General features: G+C 36.5%; 1 protein-coding gene across 7 annotated transcripts in view; it reads right to left on the minus strand.

Annotated features, from left to right (window-relative positions):
- KDM4C (lysine demethylase 4C) overlaps positions 1-15,603 on the minus strand; it is a 463,317-nt gene that overhangs the window by 187,346 nt on the left and 260,368 nt on the right. For all 7 annotated transcript variants that reach the window (XM_069090752.1, XM_069090754.1, XM_069090755.1 and 4 more), the window contains 3 exons: positions 8,439-8,620; positions 6,488-6,701; positions 5,339-5,415 (listed from right to left, as the gene is read on the minus strand). In XM_069090752.1, coding sequence (XP_068946853.1) covers positions 5,339-5,415; positions 6,488-6,701; positions 8,439-8,620 — 473 coding nt within the window. The remainder of the gene's footprint in view (positions 1-5,338; positions 5,416-6,487; positions 6,702-8,438; positions 8,621-15,603) is intronic.

The following is a 15,603-nucleotide window of genomic DNA, read 5'->3' on the forward strand; positions in this document are numbered from 1 at the left end:
ATCAATTCATTTCAAAAGTATGTCACTTAAGTGACTAGTACGAACTGTGTGTGGAGCAGGGCAGAAACAGTGACAAGTATCTTTTATAATTTATTTTATTTATTCATTCACCACTCACCACACACTAGGCACTTGGCAAGGTCTAGCGAATGTGAAGAGGAAAAGCAGTATCACTCCTGACACCAACAAGTTTAATGGGGGATATAAATGAAATATAAGATCAATTGGATGGGGCAAATGGCAGACAAAGAAAAAGAGTTCCAGAATATATAAATACAAAAAGATCACTGTCACCTAAGATAGTTAGGAAAGGCCTCACAAGGGAGATGGCATCAGAGCTGAGCTTAAAAGGAATCTCACATCTCCAACTGCTTATTGGTCATCTTGAATGGGAGGGCCTATAGACATCTTAAATTCAACATGTCCCAAAACTGAACTATCTTTCCCCCTTCCCAAACTTCCCTATGATTCTAGAGGATGCCCCTATCCTCCCAGTGCCTCACACACACACCCGAGGAGTCATTCTGGACTAATCACTATCTGTCCCCTCCATAGCCAAGCTGTTGCCAAAGGCAGTTGATTCCATCTTTTTAACATCTCTCCAACATGCCCCCTTCTTTTCTCTGACACTAACAACACCCCAGTGTAGGCAGACATCACTTCATTCCTGGACTCTAGCAATACCTGGTGGGTCTACTTGCCTTAGGTCTCTCATCATGACAATTCATCCTCCAAAAAGCCACCAAAGTGCTTTTTATTGCACGCCCCTCTCACTACTCAATAAATTTATCACCTCTGGAATCAAATACAAAATCCACTGTATGACATTCAAACTCATCACCCAGTTCTTCTCCCCACCCTTTCCACCCCTGAACCTTTCTAGTCTTCTTAACCTCACCACCCAACACACCCTCACTTCTCAGCTCTGGGCATTTTCTCTGGCTATCCCCCATGCCTGGAACACTCTTCTCCTCACCTCTGCCTCTTATCTTCCCTGGATTCCTACAGTTAGCAGTTAAAATTTCACCTTCCACAGGAAACCTTTGCTAATACTGCCTAATTCTAGAGCCTTCTCTCTATTGATTACTTCCTATTTATCTGTATATAATAACTTTTGTACATAGTTGTTTACATGTTGTCTTCCTCAATTAGACTGCAATCTCCCTGAGAGCGGCGGTGATTTGCCTTTCTTTGTACTCCAAGCATTTAGCACAGTGCCTGGCACCACCTGAAGCTAACTGGTGACCCAGTGTATACAGCCCTAGGCCTGGAGTAAGGAAGAATTCAAATATGGCCTCAGACACTTACTAGACCTTGGGCAAGTCACTTACACCTCTGTTTCCCTCAGTTTTCCTCAACTGTAAATTCAGGATAATAACAGTACCCACTGTTGTTGTCAGAATCAAACAAGATAATATTTGTAAAAAGCACTTAGCACAGTGCCTGGCACACAGTAAGTCCTATATAAATACTTTTTACTTTCTTTCCCTCCCTGGCAAATAGCAGACAGTTATTAAATGATGGCTGACTAATTCACTATGTGAATGCACAGATACAATGGTTAAATGGCCAAAAGAATTATATGTATGGAAAAAATTAGAGAATAAAAGAATATAATTAAGTATGAAAATGTTTGGTTAGCGATACATAAAAGCATGCATTACATGTACCAAAGTATTTGACAAGTGTTATAAATGAGACTAAATTTAAAATGGATTTTGAAAGGATAAGCAGGCTTATCAAAAACTATTCGAAAGATTAAAGATAGATCAGAAATAGCTGGACTCAATAAACCATTATATAATAAACCCTAAAACATAATTTATTTACAAAAGAACTGCTTATTTGCAAGAATTACTGGGAAAAAACATAGTTGGTCAAAAATTGCATTCAGACTAACAACATGAAGGTTATAGAACAATAAGCTCTAAATGGATCAATGTCTAGAATATTAAGAGTCATCCCATAAAAAAATCAGAAGAAAACCTGCTGTTTCCTTTTACAATTATAGTTAGTAAGTACATTTCTTAATCAAATGATAGAAGCTAATAAAAAAGAAAAAATAATTTTTGACAGGATATGTAAAAGTTTCCGTACAAACAAAAGTAATACAATCAGGATAAGAGAAGCTACTAATTGAGCAAAAAAAAAAATCTTTGCAACAAATACCTCAGATAATGATCTAATATCCAAGATACATAGGCGGCTAATAGAAATATAAGAACAAAGGAAATCCCAACAAAGAAGGGATTAAAGGATAGGAACAGTTTCATAACAATTATAAATTATTAAAAAACCTATGAAAGACGGCTTCTAACATCTAATAATAATAAGATAAATGAAAAACAAAGCAATTTTGAGGTTTTGCTTCGCATCTAACAAATTACTGAATAAGTTACTGTTTTAAAAACTATGTAAAGACAAACACATTTGATGGAGCTGTGAAGTGACCTAACCATTCTGGAAAAAGCAATGTGGAAATCATATGAAGAAAGTGATTACAATGTCCATTCTTTGTGACCCAGAAATTTCTTTGGTAACCATATCACACAAGGATATCAGTGATAGAAAAAAAATCTCCACATGCACCAAAATATTTACTTTGTATTATGAAAGTACTGGAAACAAAATAATTGGGGAAGGTAACATATTGTGGTTTATAAATGTAACGGGTGGCCAGGTGGTGCAGTAAGTAAGAGCACTGGCCCCAGCATAGGGAGACCCGGGATCGGTTCCGGCCTCAGATAATTGGCACCCACACAAAATAACTGGCCGTGTAACCTTGAGCAAGTTACTTAACCCCAAATGCTTTCAATCAATCAATCAATAAATAAATATAATAGAGTTATGACTGTGCTTTAAGAAATGCTTAATACAAAGAAGCAAGGGAAGACTTGTATGAACTAATGCAAAGTGAAATAATTAGAACAAAGAAAATAATATATGCAATGACTAAAATAACGGAAATGGAGAGAATAACTACAACAATAACAAAAATCAAAATGTTATGAAAGATGACAAAAAAGGTATTAAAGGCATTTTAAAAATTCAAACAACAAAAAAGGGAGGGGCTAGCAAGATTTGGATACACATAGAGAAGGGCAGCTGATGTCTTAGTCAAGTGAAGTAGTATGAGTATAGTGTTCAGACATCTCTCTTCTACCAAACTCTTCCAATACCAAGACAGCTATCTTTTTTTTTTTTTTTGCTTTTTGGAGAGGGAAGGGCAGGGCAATTGGTGTTAAGTGAGTTGCCCAAGGTCACATGACTAATAAGTGTAAAATGTCTGAGGTCATATTTGAACTCAGGTCCTCCTGACTGCAGGGCCAGTGCTCTATTCACTCCACCACTTGGCTGCCCCCCAAGACATCTTGACTACCCTAAGTTTTCTATTCAAACTAAACAGCCTAATTTCCTTCTCCCTCATATATGATCTCAAGGCCCTTTAGCATTCACATCACCTTCCTGTCAAACTTATTAATGTCCCCCCTGAATGTGGTATCCATGAATTCACATAATACTCTAAATGTCTGTCAAAGACAGAATACATCAGAACTGTCACCTCTCAAGTCCTAGACTCTAGTATACCCCTACTCCCTTACTACAGCAGTCCATAACCTAGGAATAGATTAGTTTTTATTATTCCCAAATAACATTGGTAACATATACTGAGTTTGTAGTGTACTAAAACCCACAAATTGTTTTCATATGAACTGCTATATATCCTATAATTTTTGAAGTTTATTGTTTGAAACAAGGACAACATTTTACATTTATCCCTATTAAATTTTATCTTATTAGATCTGCCATAATATTCTAGCCTGTCAAAACCTTCTAGAATCCTGACTCTCTCACCTCCTGTGGGAGATAGCAGGAGATAGAACCAGCACTAGCTCTGGCATCAGAGCCTGGCATTAAGCTATCACTGTATATGATCTGGGCCTCAATGTCTTTATCTGTAAAATTAGGAGGAAGGGCTAAATAGCCTCTGAGTTCCTTTCTGACTCTAAATCTATAAACCTAACATTTGTGTGAGTTCCTCTCCAACCTGCTTAAGTTCACCTGCAAATCTAGGATATAAATCATCAAGAAAAAATGACAAATAAAACATTTCCAAGGACAGACCCTGGGGATAATTTACCACAGACTAACTTCTAAGCTGACATAAAGTCATTAGTGAGGAAATCAGACAGTTAACAAGAATTTACTAAGTGACTACGTATCAGGAGAGGCAGCTACATAGCAAAGTGGCTAAAGGGCTGGGCTTTGGGTCTAAAAGACCCAAGTGAAAATCCAGCATTAGACACTTACTAACTTCAGTACCCTCAGCAACTCACTTAACTTCTCTTTACCTTAATCCACTGTAGAAGGAAATGTCAAGCCAACCCAGTATCTGCCAAGAAAAACCCAAGGAAAGGATGATCCATGGGCTCATGAAGAATCAGACATGATTGAACAACTGAACAATGAATGCCATGAACTGTTCTAAGTGCTAGAGATACAAAGGATGAAAAAGAAAAAAGAAAACTAGTCTCTGTCCTCAAGGAGCTCAGAGTTTAATGGAGAAAACAACATAAAAGCAACTATGTACAAACAAGATATATATGAGATTAATTAGAGGTAATCAATAGTGGGAAGGTCCATTAAGGAGGATCAGTAAAAGCTTCTTATTAAAGATGCTGGAATTTTAGCTGTGACTTGGAGGCAGGGAGGCCACATACTAGAGAAAAGAAGCATCCTAGGAAAAGGGACATTCCATGAAGTTTTGCCCACAGCAGGAAGATGGAGTGTCTATATGGAGTATACTAGTGTCACTGGATCACACAGTACATAAGGAGAAAAAGATAAATCATGAAGGACTTTGAAAAATAAGCAGAGGATTTTATATGTGATCCTATAAATGATAGTTATGAGTATTGATGACTACTCCTTATGCATGGCCACTAAACCCATTAGGAAGTCAAACACATGTACTAGCTCCGGCATGCATAACAACAGGCTGAAAGGGCCTAAAGTACAGATTTTAGCTTGGAGCCAGTCAGAGACAAAAGGGTGACTAACAAGTGACGACATTTTCTTTATCCAAAGAAACTCTTGATATCATATACTGAAGTAAGGATTGTTGCAGTCTATGCCTGCCAGAAGCATACCCGCACTTAGGAAATCATGGACCTTTGAAGGACTCAAGTAAATGTGGCACCTCAAGGATGAAATGGAGCAGAAAATGCTAGAAGTGAGGAACTCTACATTTGGAAGGAAAATCACATGAACACATCTATTTTTAAAAACAGATCTTTTTAAACAGGCACAAGTAGGAAGATGGAAGGAAGCTACTTACTGCCGTCCATGCACTTCTCTTGCAGCGAGAACATAGCCATCCATCACGGATGTCCTGAGAAGGAACACCATAGCAACCTGTTTTTAAAAATCAGGCATAGCCATGAGTTAGCTCATTGACAACTATAATCCCCTTCACACACTTCAGCTATGAATGCACAGTAGTCAGAAAGACCACATAAGTGTCTCCATTAGTTAAAATGGATGTTTGTATAGCAAAAATAATCAAATGGCTTCAGAAACGCATTTGGTTCTCATCCCTCAAAACAAAAGTTTTAAAGGCTACATTGCCGCCTAAACACAATGACCAAAAAGAAACTTTAGTTCAAAGATCAGCTTCTGAAATGCTAATGAAAATACCTGAAAGACAATAGCACAATTTCTTAATAGTCAAGCTTTAGTCATTTACCCTCTAATCTACCTTAGTGCATAGCTGATTTGAGATTATGCAGTTGTCTATTCTTTACAATGCAAGAGCTTCTAACAAGTTAAATTATAATGTAATAAAAGAAATAAAACTTAGCTTTAATTCTAATTTTCCGAGATATTTACTATCCATGGTTTCACCTAACAGATCATGGATACCGTGTGCATAAGACAGTATCTATTCAATGTTATTGGTCAGCATTTCATATTTACATTAGAGATGTAGGAATAAAATCCAGCTTCACAACTTACTATTTGTCTTCTAACCTCTCAAGGACTAATACTGGAAAATGAATGGACTGGATGAATGACCACTGAGGTTCTTTCCAGCTCCAGTTTCTCTCCAGGCCCTAGGTTTCTGAAAATTCACTAATCTTTCCATTTACATAAAAATCAAAGGTAAAAAGAATTTAGGTATATAGCCAATTCTGACTGATTAAACAAAGTACAAATTCATCACACCCTTCAGGAACTCGGGAAGCAGGAGGAGGATTCTTTCTATGGCATCATGGAGAAAGAAAATTAACCTGGTATGTATTAAATCTCAAAAGGAGTAAAAAATAATTTTTCTTTAAGGAAATGATCAAGAAAAAAATCAATGAAACTGCATCAAAAATTGCTGAGCAATCGCAAATTTTAATAAATAAGAACTGCAACAAAGAAAACCACATTTTTCTGCAGAGATTGAAAAGCCTAAAAATTATTGAATAATCCATTTATTTACTTGCATGAACCTGTACACGACACTTTGCACAGGAAATCAGAAGACTTGTTCCATCTTCTTCAATGAAGGCATTGGATGGAGAATGCTCTGTGTTTTCCTCACTATAAATAAAACACATCTCTGGAATGAGTGGCTTAGTCTTTTCCAAGGCAGAAGTCACTTCATTGGATTTAGTCTCCCATGTACAATAATTTTCTTCATTACTGTTGTCTGGCTGAAAAATATAATGTTTACTTTTCAGTGACAGGTAGCAAGACTTTCTTTTATAAACTGTCCTACTCTTCTATTCAGTCACTGATTTATGAATCTTGGACACCCTGGGGATTCTCAATACAATAACTAAAACAATGTAAATAGAATGAATAATAATAATAACAATAAAACAACCAAAAATTAATGCTTCACATATGTCATGACCAAGGATGGCTTGAAAGAAAAGATAGGAGAAGCCTTTCTTCCCTGTCTTCTTTATAGAGGTAGGAGACCATGTATAATGAACACTGTCTATAATATTGACTTGCTAAGATATATTATTTTATAAAAGGAGTTGATATAGGACCAAATAAAGTAAAATTTATACAGTGCTTTGACAGAATGTCTAGGACATAGCAGGTCCTTAATAATTGTTTGTATCCATCATTGATCTCTGGCAAGTGGGAGAAGGATATGATGGGAAATGTAAATGAGATAAAACAAAAAATTTGAAAAAAATTATATTTTAAAAAATTCCTTCTGTTTTCACTTTCATCTCTACAACTCTTATATATCCAAGGGCCTTATTTAATGATTTCGAAGCATCTTGCAATTTGTGACAAATGAAAAGAAAAGAAAATTTTGACAGATGAAGAAATTAAAAAGTGAACTAGTAAACAACACTAAATTTCAGAAAGGTTAGATGATTTGTCCCACACTTAGTATGTAGTCAGTGACAAAATGAGGAGAAACAAAACTTTTCTAATCATGATGCTATCTTATGCATATCATGTACAAGTACAGTGTGAACAAAATATTTCCCTCGTTAAGAAAGTTTAAGGGGCGGTTAGGTGGCGCAGTGAGTACAGCACTGGCCCTGGAGTCAGGAGGACCTGAGTTGGGACCCGGCCTAAGACACTTAACACAATAAATAGCCATGTGACCTTGGGCAAGTTGCTTAACCCCAATTGCCCTCCAAAAAAACAAAAAAAAAGAAAAAAGTTTAGAGGAAAGGCATGTCATTTTTTATACTCTAAAAATGTATGTACAGAATCAACTGTTCAACATACAAGTCTAAGGAAAAAAAATCATGCCTTGAATATATCTCATATATTTAATATATACATATATATCATTTACCTACAAAAATGTGTATCAATTTACTGATAAATATTAATTAAGTACCTCTGTTTTTTATCATTTCAGAACTTGAGCTCCTACAGGACAGAAACTGATTGTTCAACTTATGTTGACTTATGCCCTAAACAGGGTCACTTGAAAGGATATGTTTAAACAACTCAAGAAGCATTTACTGAGCATCTTAGGGTATCCATAGCTATAAATGTTCAAAGTTGATGGAACAATACTAAAAATAAGGGTTCAAATTTAAAAAAGACAATTAGAAAAAAGTCTATTTTTAGCTTTTCAAATTTTTAGATGTTTAAACTTCAGCTTCAGTTTCCAAAAAAAAAAATACCTTTTGTTTAAAAAGGGGGAAGGGGAGAGGAAAGGATTGGGAGAATTATAAAATTAAATAATTACTGGCTGTTTCCTGAAATTTACTTAAGAAATTTTTAAAAAATTAGAAAATACTGACATGGAAATAGTCTCAAATAACAGTTTATTTATGGGTGTATTACATCCTCCCTTTACCTTGCCTACATAATTAACAAATATTACCCTTAATATTACCAAAATACTGTAAGTTCAAAGAAAAAAAGAGACTTTAATTACTATTTGGGTTGCTAAAACCTTTTACCTTATAGTAGGGCATTAGGAGAGTGCAAATAGCACAGTATGGTTCCATTTTGGCAACAGCTGCATTGTATTCTTGCTCTGCCACAAAATTCGGTGCTTTGGTCTGCCAAAGGTAGACAAGTGGCTTGGCCCAGGATTCAGTTTCTTGTACTTCCTCCTCAACCAATGGAACCTCAGGCAGTTCTTAAAGAAAAAAAAAACACCTACAAATATTGAGTTCTTGCAAACTAGAGAAAATAGAATTATATCTTGATCTTTAAATAGTAAGAATCGTATATGACATGAACTAGCAATGCAAAAATGACAAAAAGCAATTGACTGAATTTCACTGAACAGAAAGGTGATCAGCCCTGGACTGTGATGTCAGTCAGTCTAACAAAACATGAAGTCAATGTCTGCTATGTGTAGAAGACTAAGGTGTTAGAAAAGACATGAAATTTACCTAAGTCCCGGTCTTTGCTTTTTCGGACCTTCGAGTAAGTAAGGGTTTATGATGCAAACATATTATGTAACAGAGAGAACAATCTCGGCATTATTGCTTGGTATTATTAAGGTTCTAAAATTCCAATTAGCAGATTCTTCAACCAAAATAATGATCACAGATGTTGGGAAATGTTTATAAGGTCCTCAGAAGCTATCATAAAAATATCCTTGACAGCCTATGTATTCAACATCCATACCATTGACTAAGCTAACTTGATAGCTTAAGAAGTAGTCGCTTCATCAACGGAAAAGATTTGTAGGACAGAAATCACAAAAAAGTTTTAACAAAACTCAACAAAAATGGACAGTCCTTGTTCCTAAATTTGGTTATAAACTGGAAAAGTAACCAGAATTTTTACCTTATAATTGAAAGTTGTCTTAAATGTCAATTGGACCAACCTGATATCCCATAGAGAAATCTCCTTTATAAAAGAACCCACATAATAGGAATTTAGATATTCAAAATATATCAGTTGATTGACTAATAAGTATTTACTGAACAGAAATGAGTAACTCATATTCTTATACATCACAACTTTAACATGCAATACATGTGATCTAACTACTTTGAAGCATGCAAAGCAACTTTTTTGAAATGCAAAGTGACATACATCATAAAGTCACAAAATGGGTAGAATCTAAAAGCAGTATATTTGGAAAGCCTACTATTTAAATTGAAATTTTAAAAGCTATTAATAAAGCACCTAAAATTACATTTTAAGCTTTTAACTCTATTTATTAACTTGATTTTATACATTTAACTACACATGCATGTAAATGCTATTCTTTTTCTATATTATTGAAAACAACCTTACACATGATATTTTGATTTTAAGCAACACCTACACTGGAGGACACAGGCCCAACACAATGTACAGATTATAGAAGAGATTAGGGATTGGCTAGTAGTCCAGCTGGCATTAGAACACTGAACATTTCAAGCAGAACACTATAAAATAAGGCTAGACAGGTAGGTTGGAGATTGTCTTCTTGGGTACAAGAGAAAACACAATTATGTCTTGGTCTCTTAGATAAACAAAGTCTGTCAGATTTTATTTCATTCCATATACAATAAAGAGTGATGACTGAAGTATCTAGGGTAGCTCAGGAATGGACAAACATCTGCAACAGAAAGATTATTTTAGCAGGTAGTGAAAAGTGGGTTAGAGAAGGGAAGAGGATAAAGACAGGGAGAGCAATACAGAGGCCACTGCTACAGCTCAAACAAAAGACAATAAGGACTTGAACTAAAGCATGTATGAGATGTTGTGGCGGTACAATGCTAATAACTTGGAAATTCAATGGACATGGAGGGTGAAGAAAGGAGGAAGAGTCAGAGACAACTCGGAGATGAGGATGACTTAGTAGGGCAATATCAGAAACAATTAAGTTAGGAGGAGGATTAAGATTTTGGAGGAGAAACTGTTGAACTGGGTTTTTGTTGTGTGGAATTAGAAGCTCCACTGAAACATCCAAATGGGGATAGCCAAGAGGTATCTGGGAAGCACAATAGCTGGAGGACAGATACGACCTAGATATATGGATATACTAGTCAGAGAAAAGATAACTGAAGTTCTGGAAGTAGATGGACTCACTGACTTAATCCAAACCAACAAACATTTATAAAATACCTATTATAAGCGAAACACTCAGCAGGATGGCAGAATTATAAAGACAGTAAAAAAAAAATTCCTGTAATCAAGAAGCTTGGCATCTACTGGGGGGAATATAAATTTTAAGGAGTTAGTATATGATTATTTGAGGAGGAGGGAAAGAGCCCCTCCTAGCCAGGCGACAGGGGTAGGGGAACACAAGGGAAAGCTTCTAGTACAAGTAGGCACAAGAGCTGAACTTTGAAGGAAATCAGGGATTCAAACAGACAGAGGGTATGAGGGAAGATATTTCAGGGACAGAGAACCATTTAGGCTGGAATGTAGACTACACTTATGGAAATAAACAAACTTTGAAAAGTGGGCTGGGTGGGGCGGCCAGGTAGCACAGCGAGTAAGAGCACCTGCTCCAGTGTTGAGAAGACCTGGAGATCGAATCCCGGGCTCAGACACTTAGCACCCACCCAGAAACACCTGGCCGTGTAACCTTGAGCAAGTTACTTAACCCCAATTGCTTAGGGGCAGCCAGGTGGCTCCGCGAGTAAGAGCACCAGCTCCAGTGTTGGGATGACCTGGATCAAATCCGGGCTCAGATACTCAGCACCACACCCAGAAATAACTGGCTGTGTAACCTTGAGCAAGTTACTTAACCCCGATTGCTTTAAAAAAAAAAAAAGGAAAAAAAAAGAAAAGTGGGCTGGGACCAGGTATGACAAGGTGAGGAAATGTACAGTGGAAGAAGGGGGAGGGGGGGAGGAGAAAGGAACGAGGAATAAAGGGAGAGAGAAAAAAAAACAGATGAAGAGAGATGAGAAGAGAGGGACACTTACATCTTTAAAATTGGAAACAAAAGAAATTACTGTGGACAGAAAAAGGTTTTAAGGTATGGAAGAAAGGCAGTATTTCTCAAAATATATGACTTCAATTTCTAAACTGAAATGAATGAGGTTATCAGGAGGAGTTTATGATTAGTGATAAGACTGGAAAAGGTGCTTTGGTGAGTGTGTCCACTAGAGATGAATATAATGTAAAGACTGCTATGAAACAGAAAAAGGACCTGTTGAATCTAGTAAACAGCATTTTGAAATTTTCTCCAAGGGGGCAGGGCCAAGATGGCAGAGTAGAAACAGGACTTCCACATGGCTCTGGCTTCCACCTCCTCTAATACATGTAAAAAATGACTCTAAACAGACTTTAGAGCTACAGAACCCACAAAGTGACAGAGAGAAACAAATCTCCCACTGAAGGAAGCCTGACAGGCTGGCAGGAAGGGGCTACTGCACCAATCTGGGAGCCCAGCCGAGCCCCATGTGAGCCCGCAATTTTATCCCCAAGGTGGCCCAAACTAGCTGTGGGTAGAGTAGACTACAGGAGAGTGGATCACCAGCAACTGTAGTGGTTTCCAGACTTCTCAATCCACAAATGCCAAAGACAAAGTAAAAGGTCAGTGTGGAACTTTGTTCAAACAGAGGGATTGTGGTCCAGCTGGTATCCCCAGAGCGAGAAGTGCGGTGGCTGTAGCTGCTGCCGTGAGGCTGCTTCCAGAGCTGTGGTCTGCAGATTGTAGGGGAACCAAGCGAGGGTAATTGCTGTTGCTTTAAACTGCTTGGATCACATTCGTGGGTGGTGGTACTGGGGTGTGTGACCAGTGAGCCAGAGTGTGTGGGGACTGCAAAGAGGGCACCCATCTAATAGCTCCAGCAGCTGCAAAAACCCCAGAAATTATAAGAAGACAATCTCCATTTACTCTCTCCATTCCGGAAGCAGAGTTCTACCGTGGCAAAGAGCTCAAAAGTCAAGTAATTGGTTGCCAATATGAGCAAGCAATGGAAGCACAAACAGATGATAGAATCCTTTTCAGGAGACACAAAGGATCAAGGCATGGAGTGGCAGGAAGACAATGAAGTCAGAACTCCTGCATCAAAAGCCTCCAAGAAAATATGAACTAGTTAAAGGCCATGGAGGAGCTCAAGAAGGATTTTGAAAATCAAGTAAGAGAAGTAGAGGAAAAACTGGGAAGAGAAATGAGAATGATGCAACAAAATCATGAAAAGCAAGTCAACAACCTGCTAAAGGAGAACCAAAAAAAAAAAATACTGAAGAAAATAATACCTAAAAAAATAGACTAACTCAAATGGCAAAAGAGGCCCAAAAAACCAATAAAGAGAAGAATGCTTTAAAAAGTCGAATTTGCCAGATGGAAAAAGAAATTTCAAAAACTCACTGAAGAGAATAACTCCTTCAAAATTAGATTGGAGCAACTGTAAGCTAATGACTTTATGAGAAATCAAGATACTATAAAATAGATCCAAACAAATGAAAAAATAGAAGGCAATGTGAAATATCTCATTGGAAAAACCACTGACCTAGAAAACAGATCCAGGAAAGATAATTTAAAAATTATTGGACTACCTGAAAGCCATGATCAAAAAAAGAGTCTAGACACCATCTTTCAAGAAATTATCAAGGAAAAATGCCCTAATATTCTAGAACCATAGGTCAAAATAGAAATTGAAAGAATTCACTAATCACCTCTTGAAAAAGATCCCAAAAAGAAAACTCCTAGGAATATGATAGCAAAATTCCAGAGTTCCCAGGTCAAGAAAATACTGTAAGCAGTCAGGAAGAAACAATTTGAGTATTGTGGAAAAATGATCAGGATAACACAAGACCTAGCAGCTTCTACATTAAGGGATTGAAGGGCTTGTATTATGATATTCCAGAGGTCAAAAGAGCTAGGACTAAAACCAAGAATCATCTACCCAGCAAAACTGAGTATAATGCTACAGGGGAAAATATGGTAATTCAATGAAATAGAGGACTTTCAAGCATTCTTGATGAAGAAACCTGAGCTGAACAGAAAATTTGACTTTCAAATACAAGAAGCATGAGAAGGTAAACAAGAAAAAGAAATAATAAGGAACTTATTAAAGTTGAACTATTTATATCCCTACATGGAAAAATGATAATTGTAACTCATAAGATTATTCTCAGTATGAGAATAAGTGAAGAGAATATATGTGTGTGTATACATATGTATACATACACATATATGTATGTATAGGAGCATGTATGGGTATATAAATATATATGTGAGTGTGGGCAATTTATATGTTCATGTATACATAGAGAGAGGGCACAGGATGACTTGAATAGGAAGGGATGATAACTAAAAAATAAAATTAAGTGGTGAGAAAGTAATATATTGGGAGGAAGAGAAAGGGAGAGATACATTAGGATAAATATCTCATATAAAAGACACAAGAGAAAACTGTTACAATGGAGGGGAAGAGCAGGAAGGTGAAAGGGAATGGGACAACCTTACTCTCATTGAACTTGGCTTAAGGAGAGAATAACATATACACTCAATTGGGTATATTACCCTATAGGAAAGTAGCAGGGAAGGGGACAAAAGGGGGGATAATAGAAGGGAGGGCAGATTCAGGGAGAGGGTAGTTAGAAGCACACATTTTTGAAAAGGGATAGGGTCAAAGGAGAAAACAGAGTAAGTGAAGGATGGGATAGGATGGAGGGAAATATAGTTATATAGTTAGTCTTCCACAATATAACTACTATGGAAATGATTTGGGTAACTACACATGTGCATTCTATATTGAATTGCTTATCTTCCCAGTTGGGGGTGGATGAAGTGAAAAGAAGGGGAAATAAACCTGGAACTCAAAGTTTTAAAAATAAATGTTAAAAAATTGTTTTTTGTATATGCAACTGGGAAATAAAATATACAGGTACTGGGGTATAGAAACCCATCTTGTCCTACTAGAAAGTTGGGGTGGGGGGGTAAAGGAGGAGGATATGAGAGAACAGAGTGGGAGAAGGGGTATTCAGTAGGCCTGTTATTTTGGGTTGGAGGTAGGAGAAGGATGGGGAAAGAAAAAATTGTAACTCTAAATCTTGTGGAAATGAATGTTGAGAACTAATAAATAAATTTTTAAAAATAATAATTTTTCTCCAGAAGGTACAGTCATTCATTAGGGTATTATACAGGTTATTTCTACACCGAGTTGCCATAGATGACCTAATTCTATTATTTCATGAATCATTTTTTAACCCTAAAAAATTGGTTCTCTTGAAATTTGCCTTTGACCAGCATCCAGATTTTTGCATAATTCATTCTTAATTTTGACCTCATTGCTTCTCAAATCTTGATTTATATTATTGCTGTGACTTTCCAGGTGAATTTCCATTTTTTTAAAGGCACGTCCTTAAGATATGAAATAATCAAAGTTTCCCTACACAAATTTCTCTAGGATACTTTCTCACCCATTACCTACCACCCTTCCTAATCTAAAGAAATACTATTCTGTTCTCTTCTTATAAGAATGTCTTACTTCTCTCTTTTGATTTCTAGTTAGTCAGGCCTTTTCTCATTCATTGTTTGTTCTGAACTTTGCCCAGACCTCTAACTGTCCTATCTTCAGATGTCTAAAAGGGGGGAAAAGATGTGATTCTTTTTCTTGAGGAACACTAAACCTGAACATTTCATTCCTTTCCTTAATTTTTTTAGCTAACATTTTTCCCCTAAAAATTCACTAGTCTCCAAAACACATTATATCTCACTATATAATACAATTTACAAAATAATATATAATAAAAAATGTATCATGCTGCTTTACAGTTTGTAAAGGTTTTTTTTTAACTCAAATTAATTTTTATAACATTTCTATGAGATAGGCAGGGAAGGGGACAATTAAATCTATAAACAAAGGAAACTGGTTATTTCATGAATGGTAAAACCACAATTCTCAAACATCTAATTTTCTTGGATATTATCATTCTTATATCAAAAGCTTGGGGAAATTACTCTGAATGCTGCCATTTATTTCAGAATTAGAGGAGAGAAAGTGGAATGAGATACAGTTCTTGAACAAACTTTATGCTATCTTCCAGTAATCTAAGGCTTTTAATTCATTACCATGGGTACTCCCCTCCTCCATCAAGCAGATTACAAAGCCTTCTTTGTCTTAGTACATAATCTTTGTGAATATCCATAGTAAGAAAAAAAAAACTCATTCCCCTGTGTCTAACTTTCTAGGAGGAGACTCTTGGAAGGTA

This window comes from Petaurus breviceps, unplaced genomic scaffold (genome assembly GCF_028583685.1).
Source record: "Petaurus breviceps papuanus isolate PSGF00001 unplaced genomic scaffold, PetGlider_PUasm1.0 187, whole genome shotgun sequence".
Classification (NCBI taxonomy): Eukaryota; Metazoa; Chordata; class Mammalia; order Diprotodontia; family Petauridae; genus Petaurus; species Petaurus breviceps.